The sequence below is a fragment of the Pistacia vera genome, unplaced genomic scaffold, assembly GCF_008641045.1.
Source record: "Pistacia vera cultivar Batoury unplaced genomic scaffold, PisVer_v2 Contig312, whole genome shotgun sequence".
In the NCBI taxonomy this organism is placed as follows: Eukaryota; Viridiplantae; Streptophyta; class Magnoliopsida; order Sapindales; family Anacardiaceae; genus Pistacia; species Pistacia vera.
Window position 1 is genome coordinate 626,634 of NW_022196127.1, and position 20,467 is coordinate 647,100.

At 35.0% G+C, this 20,467-nt stretch overlaps 3 protein-coding genes across 3 annotated transcripts; all 3 read right to left on the bottom strand.

Annotated features, from left to right (window-relative positions):
- Nucleotides 1–6,507: 6,507 nt before the first annotated feature.
- Nucleotides 6,508–11,576, bottom strand: LOC116136373 (aspartic proteinase-like protein 2). Its single transcript, XM_031422088.1, has 12 exons — nt 11,164–11,576; nt 10,950–11,070; nt 10,255–10,682; nt 9,989–10,145; nt 9,347–9,429; nt 9,153–9,249; nt 8,872–8,944; nt 8,536–8,724; nt 7,905–8,029; nt 7,639–7,740; nt 7,453–7,550; nt 6,508–7,020 (listed from the first exon to the last, which is right to left on the bottom strand). The coding sequence occupies exons 1-12, from the start codon at nt 11,415–11,417 to the stop codon at nt 6,846–6,848; spliced, it is 1,902 nt and encodes a 633-aa protein (XP_031277948.1). The 5' UTR covers nt 11,418–11,576; the 3' UTR covers nt 6,508–6,845.
- A 394-nt stretch (nt 11,577–11,970) lies between these two features.
- On the bottom strand, nt 11,971–15,623 carry LOC116136386 (FRIGIDA-like protein 3). The gene is made up of 4 exons (XM_031422103.1): nt 15,405–15,623; nt 13,208–14,274; nt 12,830–13,005; nt 11,971–12,738 (listed from the first exon to the last, which is right to left on the bottom strand). The coding sequence occupies exons 2-4, from the start codon at nt 14,238–14,240 to the stop codon at nt 12,244–12,246; spliced, it is 1,704 nt and encodes a 567-aa protein (XP_031277963.1). The 5' UTR covers nt 14,241–14,274; nt 15,405–15,623; the 3' UTR covers nt 11,971–12,243.
- A 674-nt stretch (nt 15,624–16,297) lies between these two features.
- LOC116136387 (metal transporter Nramp3-like) lies at nt 16,298–20,037 on the bottom strand. The gene is made up of 4 exons (XM_031422104.1): nt 19,351–20,037; nt 19,056–19,192; nt 18,289–18,941; nt 16,298–16,964 (listed from the first exon to the last, which is right to left on the bottom strand). Exons 1-4 carry the CDS (start codon nt 19,866–19,868, stop codon nt 16,752–16,754), a joined length of 1,521 nt encoding a protein of 506 aa, XP_031277964.1. The 5' UTR covers nt 19,869–20,037; the 3' UTR covers nt 16,298–16,751.
- Nucleotides 20,038–20,467: the final 430 nt, after the last annotated feature.

The window sequence follows — 20,467 nt, forward strand, 5'->3', positions numbered from 1 at the left end:
AATATTGATGTAAGAAATTAAAAACATTTGGAGGTTTATTTAATTATTTTTATTGGGAATTGACCGGAATTTGGTGATTCTTCGGAGGTAGCCACCAAATAAGCCGCTTACCAAATTTGCCCATAGGTCGTTATCAAATTCATAAATATAATAAATAAAATATGTTTTGGTTTTCAGCTGCAAAAACTTATTGGAGCTTCTGTCTTTAGAAGAATCTCACATATTTATGTTTTATTAATTATTATAAAAAATTATCTCCCAATATTTAATAACTTATTTCACTAATTTTAAGTTAAATTTTATTTATAATGGAATATTTTTTTTTTTTGGGTTATAAGGACTTCTTTGGTGCATGCTAGTTATTATAAAGTATAGTAATGTATTTAAGAAAATAATATTATATAGTATTATACTATATACAATAAGGTGTTTTCTATATCATTAACATTAAGTTAAATGAATTTGTAATTATTTTTCAATTAAATTTTCAAATATGTATCTATTTAAATTTAATAATTTATTAAAAATTGTCTTTAATTTAAATTTAAATGAATTATATAATATTATTGAATATATTTAATTAGTCGGTATTATTATACAATGGTATTGGTGCACACGAAACATGGCGTTCTTTAGTTATCAACATTTGATAAAATAATAATATTTGTGGATTAGTTATAGGAAGGAATTGGATTAGTTATAGGAAGGAATTTTGTACAGGGAGAATGAATTGTCCCACCCAGGGTTTGGCGAAAAGACATTTTCCACCCACCAGGTTTCGAAAAGCCACTTTTTCCATCCTTCAAGTTTTATAACGACAATTTCCCATTCACCGTTATATTCCGTTAGGAAAATCCATTGTATAAACCAATGATGTCAAGTTCAAGAAAGGAAAGTCAGCAAATGGGTCTTCTTCAAGAAGTTGACTGCGGGTTGCTAGTTATAAGGTTTACACTGTTGAAGGCAGTCAGGCAAAGTTACAGTTAAAGGGTCTTTCAAGAAGAGTTTTAGGTGGATTAAGGACTGGTGTTCTAGAGTTGTCTTGTTTGGAGATAATTTCTTTCTTTTTATTTTTCATGTTTTAGGTTGTTATATTAGTGCTTTGTTTTATATAATCTCTTAATATGTTTAAGAGTATTAGCTTGTTTTTATGAATTGGAAATAGTTTTTTTTTTTTCTAAGTTTATATATGGTGGATAAAATGACATAATTATCCTTTAATTATTTTTTGAATTTACTCTTATACCTTTCTTCAGTTAAACTTGACTGAGAGATCTTAACATGGGTGAGAAAGTGTCGTTTTGAAACTTAACAGACGAAAAAGTCGCTTTATCAAACCTTAGGTGAAAAAATGTTGAACGTATCTCGAATTAAGAAGAGTGGACCATACCATTCCATATCCTTCAACGGCTTCTTTGATTTATTGAACAAGTTATTCTTGACAAATGAAAATTGTCCATCTGTTGTAAGATTATTAGTAAAACCAACATCAATTACTTTAGGTTGGTAACTAAAATTTGATTAGATGAGGTTGTTTGATCAAATTTAAGAAAGTGAACAGTAAATCTAGGTATGTGGTAAAGCGGCGTTAGGATGGGATGGAAATGCAATAATAATATTTTCCGAAAAGTGGAATATTGTCCGGTCAAACTGCAAATAAGTGCTTTCCCACTTTTTCTTAAAACCCACGTCAACTTTTCTCCTCTCTTTTTTTTTTTTTTTTTTTTTCTTCCTCCGGAAAGATCTATCAAAAGAGTAATAATGAAATCAACGAAGGTGCGTACCGAATTTATTCATCAAATAACGTAGTAAAATCATGACCATTGATTTATTATAAGTTAATATTAATTAACGATTAAGATTTTATTACGTCATTTGATGCACGAATTTAGTGTATAACTTTCTATAATTCTATCATTTTCCCTATCAAAAATACGACACGCACACTTCTCTGGTAATATGAGGGTGTGTTCGGTTGAGAGCAATCCCACAAAGTAATGTCATTTTATATTACAGTAAACAATTTTTATAGTTATAATAGTAGGATCAAACTAATTTATTAATATAAGAAGATTATATCTTAATAAAAGTATAGTTACAAAAATTAATATTTTGATTTCTTATTTTATAATTCATATTTTAATAGTGTGTATTAGGATTTCAATTAATTATTTTAGTAGTATTGGTATTAGTATTAGTATCACACAACTGTTCTGTTTCTACCACCAGTTAGCACTTCCAAAATCCAGCTGCGTGATGCAGGCATCATTAGAAATTTCAAAGGTTATTATAGTCAACGTTTTAATCGTTTATTTTTGAAATTGATAGAAGATCATGTATTGGAACCAGAAAAGAAAAGTATCCTTAATAAAATTGTAAATGCAGTTGCTGTATGGTCAATTGATGCAAAGCTACAAATAATTGTCAATTGTTTTAAGCACTACAAAATTAGGACCCATGGTGTCGATGAATTACAAGTTACAAATAAAGTGAATGTGGAGAATAAAAGACTTATTGCAGAATTGAGTGATCAGATTCGACAACTTTACTACACTAATCGAATGCATATTAATGTCTTCCTCGATCACCCAAATGAGCAACAAGTCGTATATGCTTTAAGTAAAGAAGAAATCATTGCTACAATTAGACCATAAGAGAAATGAAATAATCCTAAGGATGATAGTATAGAAATACAAAAAGTTTCGTATCATGAGACTTTAAACATACTTGAAAAGTTAGAAATATTTTGGTTTCAACAAGAAGATGTTCATACTAGCGAATTATTACATACCCGCAAGTTAAAAAGTGTCGTAACAACTCTAAAGAATAAATCATTATCCCAAACAATTTTAGATAAATATTTTATTTCATTTTAAACCTTTAATGTAATGTAGCATATATATTTTTGCAATATACAGATAATTATTACTGTGTGGAGGCAACTTTCTTTAAGATGAGAATTAGAAAAATTATAACTGATTACAATGTGAAGTTTATTCTTGTTTATAACTATCCTAAATTGGAACTAAATTTTTTTATTCTATAAAGAGTTTATTCCTATATAAAGTATCACTATAAAGAGGTTTTACTGTATTTACATTATCACGTTTAGTTGTCAAGTAATATAAGATTTAGATAATCTTTCAAAATTAATAGTAATTACTATTAGTTATATAGGTGATAATTTAACTACTGTCATTTTTTTAGATATTTTAAAATTACTTGGTAATCTTAATTTTGTTACAATTTTACCCTTAACTATTAAATTTTTTGAACAATAATGCTCTTATTCCAAAATTAATTTACATAAACCGATCATTACAATTTTACCCCTAAGGGGGCATTTGGACCATATAATATTTTATTATAGGGGTATATTATATTAACGGAAGGAAAGATCACCTTGAAGATTACTTTGAATATTTAGAAAATGTGTTTGGTTGGTTAAAATAAATTAGTGAATAATATGTTTAGTTGGGAGAATAAATTCGTGGATATGTTATATAGATTATTAAATTACTCTCTTTTTTAAATATTAATATAATAGTATTTTTTATTATTTTTTTTAATCATTTTTTTAACCCCTTACATTTGAAATTTTGCTAAAATATCGCAGTCATATAAAACTTTAATTTATAGCAAAATCACCCTCATCCACCCCATTCCATTGCCGATGGCCAATCAACACTGTCGGTTGCCACTGGCAGTCGATGTAATATGGCCAGTCGTGCGCCAGCAAAGCCAAAAATGGCCATGAATCACAAATCCATGGCCGGAAAATGGCCAGATCTATGACCTTTTCATGGCCAGATCTGTGGCTGTTTCATGGCCACATCTTTGGCCATGAAACGACAATAGAAAAGCCAGATCTGGCTGTTTTCAGCAATGGATCACAGATCCATGATCCAAAAAAGCTTTATCGATGCACAACAGGTTAGATCTTGCCGGTCGTGAACCATTACAACGACTAACGTTGATGGTCCGCGGTGGTGAGTCACGTTTGGCGATGGTCTTGGGTGTCTAGGGGTATTTTGTTAACTTTTAAACTTTTAAGTGGTTGGGGTGTTTTAGCTAATTTCTCAAATGTAGGGGGGCTGGGTAATTGTTATTTGGTAGACATTTGAGAGCAATTGTGTCTGAAATGGTTTTTAATTAAGGGCAAAATGGGTAGAAAATTCAAATTACCCCGGTAATATTTTAATAACACCCCCTAGTAAGGTAATAAGATTACCCTCCACATTATCAATAGTAACCACTATTTGCAATTAAAGATTACTAAAATTCATTACTTGCAAACCAAACACAGTAATATTGCAAAATAAACGAAGATTACCCTCGTTATCTTATTTACCCCTGATCCAAACAACCCTTAATTAATTAAGTTTTTTTAACAATAATGTCTTTATATTTAAAACAAATTGTAGGCCACCCAAGAGCATCGTCGCCCGCTGGCCAACCACTGGCAACGACCATTGGTGGAGGTCGTCGGAATAGCGCATGACCTATCGGATCTTGTCAGATGTGCATGTAATTCTAGTAAAAACAGTCAGATCCATGGCCATTAACGACCATATCCATGGCGCACAACAACCACGGATCTGGCCATTTCTGGGCAGAGCCGTTAATGGCCATTAATCTAGCAAGATCCAAAGCCACTGGCCGTTTTCGGCTATTGATTTGGCTAGAAACGGTCATATCGGTGCACAACCTGCTAGATCCGATCGATTGTGCATCGTTATAGCGACTGCCGACGATCGGCAGTGGCTTGGGGTGAGTGAGGGTGATTTTGTTAGAAATTAAACTTTTATATGGCTGGAGTGTTTTAGCAAAATCTCAAATGTAGAGGGTTAAAAAAATGATTCAAAAAATAATAATAAAAATAATATTATAATAATATTTAAAAGGAGGACAATTTAGTAATTTACATAACATACCCACTAATTTATTCTTCCCAACCAAACATATCAATACAACATATCCACAAATTTATTCCAACCTAATCAAACACATTTCCCTAAGCATTCCTAGTAATCTTCAAGGTAATCTATCTTTTTAATAATAAACATTCTTAATCAATATTTTAAAAACCAACCAGGGGCTAAACCCGTCAAAGAAGTTGGGTCTTGGGTTGACCGGTTTAACCAGTTTGACGGGTGGGTCAAACCGGTGACATGTCACCAAAAAAAAAATCCAAAATTTTTGAATTGGCACACATTAGCATGCGTCAACACCGGCCTTCTTTCCTCTTTTTTTGGCTATTTTCTCACCCAAAATCACTACTGTCACCACTATTGGAACCCCTAGCCTCTCCTCTTCAAAACCATACCCTTTATACCCTCTCATCACTCGCCGATCGCTGATGACGAAAAACATGTTTTTCAACTGTCCTTTGCCAGATTCCGATCATTTTGAGTGACGAAAACTCCAACCACCACCACCATTAGACTCATTGACTACTCCTTTAAAAAACCCTCAAAGTTCCCAAGCCATTCAACCAACTAATCGTCGGCGACCAAAAACACATTTTTCCGGTTGTTCTTTGCCAGATTTCCACCGTTTTGAGTGACAAAAACTCCAACCAACACTACCATTAGACTCATCGGCTACTCCCTACAAAACCCCCAAAGTTTCCAAGCCATTCCACCCACCAATCGTTGGTAATCAGAAGCAAGGGTTTGCCGTTTCTTGGCCAAATTCTGGCAATTCTAGTGACTAAAACTTAATCAAACACCACCTCTCGACTCACCGTGATCCACCCTTCAAAACCCCATAACCCCGATTTATGTTTGCTCATCAAAAGTTGCCGTTTTCACTGGCCAAAAGTCGCCGTTATAGCCAATTTCATTCACTCGGTTTTTTCCAAAAACAATTGAACTAGCGGGTTGCTACAGTAACACCGATCCAACCTTAGCTGAATCTGGGTCAGATAGGCACTCTGATTTTTAGACTCTCCCAACCCGGATCACAGGCGGGGTCCCGATCCAACCGACTGGGCCAAACTGAGTTTTAAAACAATATTCCTAATAATACAACATTTTATGAACCAAACACACCCTTAGAAGCTTTTCATCATAAGCTATTGAGTTAATCAAAGTTTTTCCCCTCGGACAAAATTCTTTCCACCATTAAATTTTTAAATGATAAAACAAATAGTAAAAAAATATTTTAAATGATAAAATAAACAGTAAAAAGACAATTAAATAAATATTCATAAATGTTCATTAATTTCTAATAATATAAATTCTAACGATTTGCTAATTAACTACAAAAAATTGAAGGGTTTACATTATCTCAAAAATCACAAAAATATTTTTGTTATTACATCAAACCGCAAGGGTCTATGTTTTTAACTATAAACTAATTTAAATTTTAAGTACGTGTAATAAAGGCGCACATGAAGCATACAAATAAACAATTTAATGATATCAATATACTTTAGCAGTTTATGTACAACCCAAATAAAAAAAAAAAGACGTTTTTCAATGTAATAAAGTAATCAAAATCTTATACTTCATAACTTTGACATGTGCCCTTAAAAGCTTCCTTATCTTTTATCATACTGCCTAAAAATTGCGAAGGCCACTGGACGCAAAAGCTTTTGATTCACTCAAATGTATGTTACAAATATTCACATAAGATTCAATAATTTGACCAACATTTTCTGTACCTCTAATTATGACCTCTTTCATGAATAACATATATAAGCAGTGGTAAATATGGTCGCTGTTACTGGACAGTAATGTAGAGGCTAGAATTGTAAGCTTCACGTGTATTGCGAGTCAAAAATGCTAAAATGACATATTTCTGCTCCATATATCACTCGGCAAGCCCAACTCCTAATAGATTTACAGTGGCTGGAGCTCTTGCTCAGGCCCAGCAGTATCGACTGGTTTGTAGGAATTTACTGTTTGTTGTCTCTGCCTCCATAGAAACCACCAAATTCCATAAGCTGACAGTCCAACAATCATCGTAATGGTAATGGCTAATACCGCAACCAAATATTGTTGTTGCCACCATCTCCTACATCATTTCATAAGATAAAAATTGAAAAAGGAATAACATGTAAGTTTTTCAAAGCACTGGATATCAGGTCAAAGCTTAATGCCATGAAAGCACTTGTGAAGCATTCATGAAATATAAGCCACAACCACAATTCAATATAACTTTTTGATTATAAATATTGTGTGCATGTGTTACACGCAGAGAGATGCCTAGGCAGGGATACTTGGTTTTTCCTTTCACAGATTTTTGTGAAAAGATACATTATTGAACTCAAGAAGTATTTTCAGCAATTGCTGTATTAAAAGTGATCACCTGACACCTCTTAGTATAATGACAAAATATAATTCATAGGAAGCCAATATATTAATTAAAAATCAACAAACCACCTCCCTCCACTCTTTAAAAAAAAAAAAAAAAAAAAGTGCAGAAGAAAGTGAAATAATAACCTACCTCTTTGCTGGAGGCTTGATTTTCCATTGAAGCAACTTATAATTTCCAAAGGTGTCAGGAAGGTGCACACGATGTTCAGCAAGCTGGGAAATTATACTCTGCAGGTATAACAAAAGATGAAGCAAACAGCTCTAATCTGATTTACATACACTTTCCAACATTTAAAGAAAAAAAAGGCATACTTACAATTGCAGTGTCATTAGAAATGTAGTTAGCCGATCCTAAAGGGAATATGGCCCATGTAATAAGCGAGCTATCTCCTTTGGATGTAACATTTAAAAGATGGACCTGAAACAATTTACCAACAATCATTGGCCTCCAAAAGTAAGATAAACATCCACTTCAAGAAACTTCATCAAACAGTAGTTTAAAGCATCAATCTTACACAGTTTGCAGAATATATATCCAGCACCGCCAAAACTTTCTAGATAGAAATACAGTATTTGTCTAACCTGAGAAGTATTAACATCTAACTCGTGAGCAATGAACTCTGTAAGTTCTGGGATATGGGGTTCCAAATTCGAGTAGTTGATGCTCAAAGACATATCAAATGTTATTTGACCAATTCGGAGTACCCCTGCATAATAAAGTAATGAGAAAAAATTATCAGAGCACAAATCAGAAGACAAGATATACATGGTTGAAGATGCAGTGCATAGGAGTGAATAAATATTTAGATAAGGAGCAAAATTTTGTCTTGCCACACGAATTGACAATAATAAACATGAAAAGACAATGACATGCTTTCAAACTATAGGACAGAATATGTCCCTTTCTTCTAACTTTGTATTTCCCAATTCACCAAACCTTATTGCATAGTGTCTTTTCTTCATTTTTAAATCTCTAAACAACATTTATTTGTATGCACATACACGTCTATGCAAAAATCCAACAAACCTAGTGCAATCTACCCAACCTCATGCACATGCCAGTATTTAATTTCAAGATGTTCTCCAAAAACTGACGTTACTTGCCCACTAGAATAAGGGGCCTTTCACCACCCACATGGAAAAAGAAAATTGTTTATTTATGCAAAGGATAAATAAAAAGGGCAAAGAGTTTACTCGCTGCAGCTGACTGTACCTGAAAGAGCATAATTTGAAGGTTCATTAGGAGGTAATTTTGCACTTGAGTTCTTTCCACTTGAAGGAACTTGTGGCAGAGTACCAGTTTCCTGCAGTCGTTCCCATAACTCAGAACAATTGGTCTTCCAAAAACCAATCTTTGAATGTTCACGATCATACATCACAAGAGTATTGCGAACAACAATCCCTGATACAAAATCATATATTTACAATTCATAACAAATTACTAAATATAACTGGTAAAATAACAAAAAAGTAGCTACACTATCCAACAAGAGTAACTGGCATAGCATGGTGAAAAAAAGTAAGAAACAAGTTCAGTAAAGATTGATACCTCCAAGGAGCGTAGTTGGATCCTTTCCATTTTGGAAAATCCCCAGACAATATGCACCACGAACCTTTGAATGCTTTAAAAACAAATAATTTAAAGGATAAACAGAAAACCCTTTATCAGTCATCATGTATCAAATGCCATCATCTCAACAAAGAACCCCTAAATCCCATCACACAGACTCCCTTTTGAAAAAGCATATATAAAAAATTATATTGATCAAGTTCAGCCCAGTTAAGATTTCTTTTCCTTCAAGAATAAGAATTACAAAGTTGACTACTTACCCGGAACAAGTAATTTTCTGGTGATAGCAACAGCTTTTGCCCATTGCCAAAAACCATCTCAACTGCTGGAAAGGTATTTGAGAGTTGAGAGGCATCACTGAATCAAAAATCAATTAACCATTAATCACACCATGGATAAGAATTCAATCTATATTATAAATTACTTTTGTAGTCTTTTATGCTACAAATAATACCTTGAAGCACCAGAAAAACAAATATCATGGTAATTAGGATCAGGACCATGGATTTGCTTTAAGGACTGAAGTTCAATCATAATCTGCACAAGAAAGGTACTCTGTCATAATAGTAAAGGAAAAATCAAAGTAAACAATAATAGCAAGAGTCTGCAAATTTAGTTTGGAAGAGAATATCTATAGAAACAAGGAACAGTGACACAAAGCATTGATAAGATCTACCACCACTGATCTCAATTTTTAAGCACCAAAACAAAATTCTTCTGTGGAAAAAGTAATATGAAAAAGCAAAAGTTTTTCAGTTCACGAAAAAGGAAAATTAATAACTAAATATGTAGAAGGCATTGGAATTCAACATTAAACGGTATCAACATCAGATCTCCCTATTTTTAACAGCACAGGTAGTTGCCAATAAGAAAAGCTTTTGAAACAACAACAAATAAATCATAGGCAATAGGGGGACATGAAGCAACAGCCAGAATGCATACAATGTGCTCACATTATTTCCTACTTCTCAAGGATTATACCATTAAGCATAAGAACAAACCCAAAACTTGATCAGTAAAATAACAAACAAAATTTGGTCAGTGCATCTACCACTATTGTATAATGTTCTTGGAAGTCAAAGAAACAGTTTTTTACCGCATCCTTAAAAGCCACAAATGCTGCTTCTGGCAGGTAAGCATATGTTGTGCCACTATCAAGAACAGTTCCATGCTTTCCATCAAAGACCCTTGGATTTAAAGGTAATGGCTTCCCAGCAACACGTATCGCCTTCAAATTAATATTGTAGTATGGACTGTTGCCATCCCGAAACTAAAGTAAATGTGTGAGATGTATCAAATGTATTTGTCAGGCAAGTGCATGATGGATTTTATCTATGAGATAAAACCTTTTTTAAGACATACCTGCGTACAGGGTCTGAATGAGCAAAGACCATGTTTGCTGGAGGAGATATATCACCAAGAACCATAGCACCCCCACCAATATCCATCCCACCATAACATAACGAGAATGAATCACTAATCACACCTTTCTCAACAAGTTGGTCAACAACACTGAGATCACCACGGCCCAATCCCATTATGCCATCAGCATGCTGAGTATAAAGGTCACCAGTTTCAACATTCTCACAGCCAAAAACAGCACGCTGAGGCACAAGTTCACTTTGATTGCCAAAGGATAAAATATCCTCACCAAGAACACCACTGCTTGAACTCATCTCAGCATACTGTCTCTCGTAAACACATTGTACCCTGTCATGGTCACAATTGCAGTCCAGATTGCATTTTACAGGTTGATACGTGCTTGATAAGTCAGGCTCGAATTTAGGATCCTAGGGAAAACAAACATCAACCCCCAGTTCAGTCAATTACATGACCAAAAGTTTCTAGCAAATTTGAACTCAATTACCTAGAAAACTACACATTAGGTATTCAGTATATAGCATAAACTATAACCAAAAAAAAAAAAAAATTGCACCATATACATTTCAACTCCTCTTAATAGAGCTACTATAGAGTAAACATAGCCGTTTACACGCCTAATTATATCAATAAACACCAAAGATTTGTTTCACATAAAGATGAAATTAAAAAATAACCTGATGCCTGCCGCACTGCTCGCAAGTAGCACAGGGGACATAGGTAACAGTACTTCCCGTATCAACAATAAGAGCGAACTGTTGAGGTGGCGTACCGATCCAGAGACGCGTAGTATAATACCTTCAACACCAAATCAAACCAAACTCAAACAAAAATTTACTTTGAAACAAGAGATCAAAGAAAAATATACATAAGTTAACATAAAATTCAAACCCGTTGAGAAGTAGATCGTCGTGGAGTCGCATGCGAGCGCTAGGGTGGGAATTGGAAGTGGATCTCTGAAGGTGACGACGAGAATTCGAGAAACTGCTTGTGAAGATATTAGGAGGGGAATGGTAGAGTGGCAATACCATGGCGGGATGGCTGCCACCGTGGAGGAGAGTGGCGGTTGAGGCAGCAGGATGTGATTGGAGGAGATACAAGAAGAGGAACATAGGGGTGAGAATAAGAGTAGGTGCCCAAGCCATTTGTGAGAACGGCCAGGGCGATTTGGAGATGAGAGAAAAGGATAGGGAGAGTGAGTGAGAATATGAAGATAGCTCTCAGACTCTGAGAATGATTCTCTCTTTCCTTCAAGAGAGTGAGAGAGGGAGGGAACTCGAGGGTTCAGAATGAATGAACATAAGTTTTTGTCACCTTCTTTCTAAAATAGCTCAATTTGCGCCTTTAAGGATATCTTTCTTAAAACGGAGACGTTTAAATTTTAAAGCGATTTACTTTTTCCTTTAAAATTTCTTTAATAGCCAAACGCATAATAATGAGGGCATTTTTCTAATTTTCTTGAAGAGAACGTTATCCTTGGTACCAATTATTTATTTAATTAAATCCTGATACGACCCTTCAACCCAAACGACAAAGACTCTCTAACTGACAGCTAATTCTATGAATAACATTTAGAATAATTTTGAATTTATTCTAGGATTAATTAGATAACTTTCGAAAATGAAAGGAAAAATATTTTGAGCTATCTTTTAAGTAATTGAATAATTTATTAATCGAAAAGTGGGGGACATATCAAAGAAACAAATTTGTTCTTTCCTAAAACAGCATTGTTGGCAATATAGCATGGCAACATTAGCCTTCTCAGCTTCCCATTCTACTGTAAATGCACTACCAATACAATGGATCATCTGAATGTCTTACATGTTTAACAGAATCTCCTATCAGTAATTTCAAGGCATTGGATAATATAAGCCTCAAAGTGAAAAGATAGAATGGGTATCATAGCACTAGGTGAACAAGTAAATTCTCTGCACATCCAATAAACTTTCCTACAAATCTTGCATTTGATTACTACATATATGGCTGGTGTGAAGACTGCAATCCACTACCCATATATCCGGCATAATTAGCTGGAGCTGCAGTGTATGAAGTTACATTAACCCTATCATCTTGGGGATAAAAATATAGTCTTTGATCAGTTGGTTGCTGAGCAAATGCAGGCTGGCCAGGAACTTGGTAATCATAAGGGTTTGGACCAGCCTGAGGATATCTCTCAGGCATTCCTCCATATGCTGCCCTGTCAGAGAAAACAGGTGGAACATGCCTACCAGGAGCTGCCTTGCCACCATGAGAACGATGTCCACGGTATCCTCCATTTGCTCTTTGTTTCTTGGAGTGTTGATGTTTACCAAAATCTCCACCCCTCTTCTTATCAGACTTCGACCTCTCCAGTTGAGCAACCCTTTTCTGAAGTGGATCAAGAGGATAGTCAGCTTCAAGTTTGTACTCTTTGACACAATTAACTACAGCTTTCAAAGCAGCAAGTTCCTGTGCATTTACATCAATCTGTATAGAAAAGAAAAATCTCATTTAGCGTTTAGTTACTGAGGAATTTCCAAGCATTACTCGGTCATTATGCTTCAATATGAAAATTAACCTGTGCACCAGTAGCTCCACCCGAACTCACGCCCTTTCCCTGCGAGTTTCTCCTTAAATCCTTTAAGTATGTCTTCAAGAGCGGAACAGGGGGAAAGCTTTCAGTAAGCTGGAAGGCATGAATGAAATGTACAGCATCAATCTGTTTCCCACTGTTAACCAAGGACTCAACAAGCCCTGCACAGAGAGTAAGACTAGGTGATTAGCAAATTTCACATCGCATTATTTCTCAAAGTATGGCAGAGTTACACCAAGCAGCACTGGATATTTCTCAGATTATTTAAGACTATTAAGTCCCAAAAGTGAGGAGAGACACCTTTTGGAAAATGGACGTCCATTCTCCAAACACCACAGGTTAGTTAATAAAAATAACACCAACCTGGAACTTTATGTGATAAACCAAGAGAACGGCAGAGCCCAGGTGCTTGCCTGCGGCGAGAAACTACAAGAACAAGCTTGCAGAGTTCTTCTTCATCAAACTCCGAAGCAATCCTAAAGGTTGCAAGAAGCTGTAAAAATGCCTCAGCTTCCAATGAATTTGCATTGGCAGCATCATTGCCTACACTAGCCAAATTAGGCTTCCACTCATCAGCAATTGCCTTAGCTTGCTGCTTGATTTCAGGGTTCAAAAGGTGATCAGCACCTGGGTCAGTTCTAGCCAATAAGGCAGCCATGGCTTCTATAAATATGATACAGGATTTGCGCATGCCCTGAAGAGCAGCATCCTTCTTATCCAATGGTTGGTCAGTTTCAGCGGGAGGGTAAAACCCTTCCAGTAAATCCAGCACCAAACGGGCTGGTTCCATTGCACTTTCAAGTGCAACAGAAAGTTCCTCACGAATGGCAAATAATTTTTTCTGATTCTCCATGGTAAAGTTCAGAAGTCCTTTTGTATCCATCTGCTTGCAGAATTGCATTATTTCTGGACGTGGCTTAACATCGCCTTTAGCATTTTCGCCAATCTCATGAGGGATGTACTTCCCAGGGGAATTTGTGTCACCAAGAGAGCTGCTTACCATACTGTCTTGATTGTCCCCAACATCAGCGGGGTCTAAAGATGTAGGTTGGTAATTTGCACGCGCCTCTGCAATGGCAGCAACAGCAGCATCTTTAAGCTCCTGCACGCGATCTATGAGATCTTGTTCTTTATCTGCAACAGTTGCCATTCTTTTTGCAACCAGCGCACGAATTTCAGATTCTTTCTTCTCATACTCCTTCTCCCTAGATTCCAGCTCTTCAGATTTTCTCTTCAACGTCATCTCAAGATTGCGAAAGTGTTCTTCAATCTCCTTCCACTGAATCTTGTTGTCAGATGCATTCTTGTGAGCTTCAAGTTCAAGATATATCTTACCTAGCTGTTCTATCATAGAGGACGGCGTATCATTTGCTAAAAGTTGCTCTGTATTGGCCATGGTTAAGTAAAGTTCCACTGCTTCAAGGGCAATTCTATACAAGTAATTGAAAATGTCAAGAAATCATAATTAGCAAACACAATAAGTAGCAAATCATATACAGATAACCTCCCCATCACAAGACAAAAAGCAAAACCCATTGGAATAAGAAATAAAAATGAAAATATACTCAACAAAATACAAAACATGATACATATCATAATTAATAAACACAATAAGTTGAAAATCATACCTCCATAATTTTCTTCACATATATTTTTTTATATATATCAGGACCAAAAAAGTTATATAATCAACAGTGCAAATGTTGATAAAAACTCAACCTTTTCCCTCATTACTTATGGTCAGAGTTACAAATAAATATCATAACAACGTTTTTTAGCTACAGGCCTCCACATCCAAATAAAAGTATTAAATTAAAATTTATTTCTTTACCTTCAAAGTCCTCCAATATGTTCAACATTTTGAGTTATGACTACATGGAAGAAAAAGCAAAAGAAGGTAAAAAGAACTCTTAACTGGATTTCTCTCTTTTTGTTCCTACTTCGCAGTTGTCAATTGTCTTAGTTCAGAACAGGTAAACCAAACTCCAGCGGCATAATCAAGATTTGATTAAAAGCCTCAAACACACTTCTAATGTACTCAACCAACGTGGAAAGTAGAATATTAACCATAATGCATTCACTTAAGGGTCTTATAAATTTTTTTAAAATTAAAAGAAGAAAAAAGGAAAATCAAATGCCCCTGCAGAGTTGCCGGGCACCTAAAATCACATTACCAAAAATATAAAGTAATAACATGACAAAAACTTATAACAATTGGAGGGAAAATGAAGTGACCCGAAAGAAATGCATTTCTCACCCTACTACTAATCTACAACTATTTCGCTTCACCATTTCATCAGATACTAGACAAACAAAAATATATATAAAAAAAATCCTCTAATAATAACGCCAAACAATGCTATAGGGAGAAAAAAAATACAAAAGAAAGAAATATAAATTTACAGCAAAATTAATCCTGCAAGATAATCTGCTTTCAATTCTCATAGCAACTAAAATTTTATAAAGGCAAGAGAAAACGAAACTGAAAAAGAGAAAAAGGTTATAAACCCTAAAAGCGGAAAAAAAAATAAAAAAATAAGAAAGCAAACGTTTAGCTTACCTTTACAAGTGCAACGTTAATGTTCGTAGAGATTGTGACGCTGAAGAATGGAAATAGATAGAAGACAAGGAGATGGATGTACTAACAATAAATAAAATAAGTAATAATAATTATTTTGGAAAAAAAGGTAATGGTCAGTGAAGCTTCTCGTGTTGTGGTCAGAGTATGAACCCTAATGCCCAAATTCGAGGGTTTTTGAAAAATAATAATAGATAAAAAGAAAATAAGTTTATATTCGTTATATAAGGCCTTATCGTTTGAGTTATCGGGTCGGGCTATTATTTTGTGAAGATTTTCTTCTTTATTCTTAAATTGTGAAAATGATAAATAAAGAATAAAATATTAGGAATTTAACCAAAATCTCTCTTAAAATTTCTAAAAATTTCATCGGAAAGTTTATTTTTAAGTGGTATAAAGTACACTACTAAAAGATATTTGTATAATTTAACATTTCCATTACAAATTGAAAAGTAAAATTTTCTCCAAATTTAAAGGAAAATAACTCGTAATAGTCAAGAATGCAATCAAACAACTTTGAAGGGGAAAAAAGGAAATGTTGCTTTAAATAGAAGGCTCTTGTTATTCACGTTAAAGAAATCTCTGAAACTGAAACTGTAACTTCAGCTTGTTCCAGAAGAACTGCAGTACAAAACCATCGTATTGTTTCAGGATTTCCCTTCAGAAAGTAGTAATCTATTCCATTAGATGTCCTCCATTGAGGAGTGCACGAATATTACGGTGGTCATCAAAACGGAATTGATTCTTGATGAGCAAACAATGCTGAAATCCACTAGCATAAGATTTGATTGCCCACTAGGCCACTACACAAAAGGCGAACATACAATTACATAGGCAAGGTAGAGAGAAATGAACGAAGGGCACAAGACAACTGATCAAAATCAGTTGATTCAAATGGCATTAAAAGTTGATTACATAAGAGATTGTACAAATTTTTCCCTTTTTTTTCTTTTCTTGTACATAACAGAAAAGGTTCCAAAGATACTTTCAAATTCGAGTGTTACAATATCCAACTACATAGTTATGCCACATAAGTATCAAGAGCACGTTCAGTTTGTTTCTGTCCATAGTATACAACAGAATATAGTTAAGTTGTATAATTACAGAAACAACTATTCTATGTTGTTTCAAACTGCATGGAGACACAATAGCCATTTACTTAAAACTTTGTACACAACTAGCCTAAGAAGAATGCAAAAGGCTTCAATGGCTAATCTTACATAAGGGAAAAAGGATTCTCTGAAATGCAATTAGAGAACCTCCACCAAGTTGTAGGTTAAATATACTTCATAATCCAGCTATGCCATTGGCATGCGCATTGAAGATTAATTACTCAATTCCCTGTATCTGTTTGGATTGAGAACGCCAACTACAGAATGTAATGCCCCGGGAGACAAGGTAAATTATAAAAGCCACATATGCGCCTGTAAAAGCGCATACTACTGTAGCAAATATCACATTATTCACTTCAGAGGAGAAAAAGTCCAGCAAAAGATAACCATTGATCACTATCACCAGGGCAGCCACAAGCCATGAGACCATCTGCAGAGGAAAAAAAAAAAGGAAAGTGTGAACCAATGATTAACATTCAATCGCTCACTTGGCAAACAAAATTACTGACAAAGCATCACAAAAAACAAGTTATTTATAGAAAAGAGTGTGTTTACGTAGTTCTAATCTACTACATAAGGGAAGGTGAATCCTAGAAATTGGGCAGCCTTCTCATCTCTTAAAAGGTAGAAGGAAGATCCTCGATCAAGCAGGATCTATCTTTAATAAAACAAAAAACTAGCAACAACAAAACATCTAGAAAGGAAGCAAATCAACCACTAATCATCTCATCAGCTTCCATTTTCCTTCCTTGTTTCTCTAGCAAGGTAAAAGTGGCAGAGAACAAAATTCTCTACAGCATGGATGAAAATTCATGATTCATAAATAGCTTAAAAACAGGGAAAGTGTAATTCCATCGGTCTTGCAATAATAAATACTTGACAAATATGAAATAGTATATCAGTAATTTGCGTTGAGAACTAAATACAATCACCAGGTTCAACAAACTACAAAGAGTATGTTTTAAGTTCCACAGAAACAAATGTCTCATTTACGACACCAATGGTGGAGTTTCGTATAAAGGAATGCCTATTAAAAGTTTTAGAAGCCCGAGGACGTATGCAGAGGTAAAGGGGTGGTAAATTCAGGTTAACCATCCATTTGATAAAAGATCAACTATAAGAACAAACACCTGACTCAGTCTAAATACACTGGCTAAATCACTAATAATAATACGGGTAGACAGAAGCAGATGTCATATCACATCCCTTGGTAATGTATATTGTCCTTTTCTAACACCAGCTCACAAATTACTAAGATGGGCATGTAGTTTTTATTGGAATGGTTTGATTATGCCAATGATGACAATGCATGCAACTCTGTTTCTACAGAAACAGATAGGTCAGATGTAAAAGTTTCTCAATGACTCTAATTAACAAAACAGATAGGTCCAGAAACCCAAACACAGTCTTCACAGGTCCTTGTATTAACAAGCATATAATACTAGGAGAACTAGTGTCAATGGCAAGACCCAATATGATTTCGAGATATCCATGTCCATAAAACTATTTAAATTATTTAAGATCTCAGAATATGAACTTAAGTTCAAATCAGGTGTTACACTAGACAAATGTATCTCAACTAAATAAATAAGGTGAAACCCTCTAAGAACAAAACACTCACAAGGCTGCAAATGTTAGAGCTTCTCAAAGCTAAAAATGACAATTGACACCATATCACAGTTAGTTAGCATTGACTTAATTTGTGATTAAGGGGTTTATTACACAGATGCAGGTCAAAGCAAAAAAAAATATACCTGAAGGACGGGGCCAATTTTAAAAACCCCCATGATATGCTCCTTTGACACCAAACACAAAAGTGGGATAAGAGCAAAAGGGATCTGAACTGACTGTAGCACATTCAACCATTCATTTAGATCGTCTAACATGTCTTCATTGGTATCAAAAACAAGAGCAACAATCATGGTTGGGACAATTGCACAGCTTCGTGTTATCAATGCCCTCAGCCATTTTTTCAACCTCAAGTTTAGGAAACCTCCCATGATAAACTGCCCAGCATAAGTACCGGTAATAGTGCTGCTCTGTCCAGCTGCTAATAATCCAATACCCCAGATGTATAAAATTGGGAAAAACCCACCTCCATACTTCTCTTGAAGGTACTGCCCTGCATTTACAAGACCAATACTACTGGCCTCTTCTGTACCATAAAACCCCTTTGCAAAAACAGTTGTAACAAATAGATTGATAATGAAGGAAACTACGAGGGCAATAGTAGACTCAATGGAATAGTATCTGAGTGCTTCTCGAACCCGTCCTTTCTTGTTGTGATCAACCTCTCTTGACTGTACAAGAGCAGAGTGCAAGAACACATTGTGAGGCATGATAATGCAACCCACAACTCCCACAGCCTGCTGTATTGTTTTAGAACTAAGTTTAGGAACCAAAAGGCCTGCAACAGATAAACCATTTAACCGTGATAAGTACACTTAAGCATGATGATTCCTATACGCAAATGAAAATACCAAAAATAAGAAATTCAGTTCACCAAATGAGAATTCCATACCAACAAGAAGTTCGGTGCCACTAGGCTTTGCATCACCAAACATCCAAGCAAATGAGAGTGCCATTGTTGCAATGAGAACAGCAAAAACAGCTTCCAATTTTCTCACACCATAGTTCTCAAGAAACAGAAATATGAAACTGCAAGAATAATGAAAGAAAGAAAAAAGTCAATATAGTTATGAAACATAATTTTAACAACAAAACTAAAAAAAAAAAAAAAAGAATGCTAGAAATTAAGAAATAATAACTCAAGAGTATCCGAATTCGTGGATTGTCAGGAAAAATATGAAATTTACCAATCAAGAGCAGTGATAATAACCCCCGACCAGAGAGGCAAAACCCCGTTACTTAAAATCTTGAGTGCAATCGCACTCCCAATAACCTCCTGAATATCCGCACCAATCAGTGCCAACTCAGCCATGACCCACAGCACCATGGCAGCCCACCTGGGGTACTCCTCACGACAGAGCTCAGCCAAGTGTCTTCCAGTGGCCACGCCGAGCCGAGCCGCCAATAACTGAACCAATAAGCCCATAGCCGTGGCCCACATGAGCAGCCACAACAGCGAGTAGCCGGCAATCGCGCCGGCCTGGAGATCTCCCTCCAAGTTTCCGGGATCGAGAAAAGCGATGCTCATCAAGAAGCCGGGACCAGTGAAAAGCCAGAGCTTCTTCCATGAAAACGGCGGCGTAGTGGCTAAGTCGTCAAGGTCAGCGTCGTCGATCCCGATGATTGCTACCTTGTCACTGGAATCATAGGCTCTTTCTTCTTCATCATCCGCTAAGAGCGGTTGTTCGTGTTCTTGCGAAGGCATTATTTTTGTGGGAGATTCTGTTACAGAGAATGAATTGATTAATTTTAAAAATAAAAACACACACTCAGATATGGTGGTTGTGGCTTCTTTATGGCCTTTGTTTAAGTTTATCGTTGAAGTAAAGCAACTGGGAATTTACTGGTCATGTCGCTCCCTTGAATTCTTTATCTTTGGGGATTAACCATTATATAATCTTGTTTGTCCTTTTTATTCCTAAATTTTGCGTTAGCGCACTACATGTGGGACTAGGGGTGGGTTGGTCATTTCGTTTAACTTTATCTCTGTCAATCTCTTTTCTTTTTCTTATACGGAAAATGTCACGTGTAAATAATAATTTAGGAAACGTTGTTAAGTTTAGATTTAAAAAAAAAAAAAAAAAAAAAAGAGATCGCTTAAATGTAAAATTGACTGTCAACTGCATTTTACGAGGTTTTTTATATGTTAAAATTTTTTATTATAAAGAATTTAATATTTTATTTTTTAAATATAAATTAAAAAATAAATTCGATTTCCTATTTTCAGATAATCAAATTTAACTTTTTTTCATAATTTTAATTGATAAATTATAAATTTTATTTATTAATTCTCTCTTATTAAAT

Coding starts and splice junctions, on each gene's coding strand:
- LOC116136373 (XM_031422088.1), bottom strand. CDS start 11,417: ATGGCTTGGGCACCTACTCTTATTCTCACCCCTATGTTCCTCTTCTTG. Junction 10,683..10,949: donor AGCAGTGCGGCAGGCATCAG/GTTATTTTTTAA, acceptor TGTTTTCCCTAG/GATCCTAAATTCGAGCCTGA. Junction 10,146..10,254: donor CATTCAGACCCTGTACGCAG/GTATGTCTTAAA, acceptor GGATGGCAACAG/TCCATACTACAATATTAATT.
- LOC116136386 (XM_031422103.1), bottom strand. CDS start 14,240: ATGGCCAATACAGAGCAACTTTTAGCAAATGATACGCCGTCCTCTATG. Junction 13,006..13,207: donor TTTATCACATAAAGTTCCAG/GTTGGTGTTATT, acceptor CTCTCTGTGCAG/GGCTTGTTGAGTCCTTGGTT. Junction 12,739..12,829: donor GTGGAGCTACTGGTGCACAG/GTTAATTTTCAT, acceptor TTTTCTATACAG/ATTGATGTAAATGCACAGGA.
- LOC116136387 (XM_031422104.1), bottom strand. CDS start 19,868: ATGCCTTCGCAAGAACACGAACAACCGCTCTTAGCGGATGATGAAGAA. Junction 18,942..19,055: donor TGGCACCGAACTTCTTGTTG/GTATGGAATTCT, acceptor TATCTGTTGCAG/GCCTTTTGGTTCCTAAACTT. Junction 16,965..18,288: donor AAATTGGCCCCGTCCTTCAG/GTATATTTTTTT, acceptor TTTCCTCTGCAG/ATGGTCTCATGGCTTGTGGC.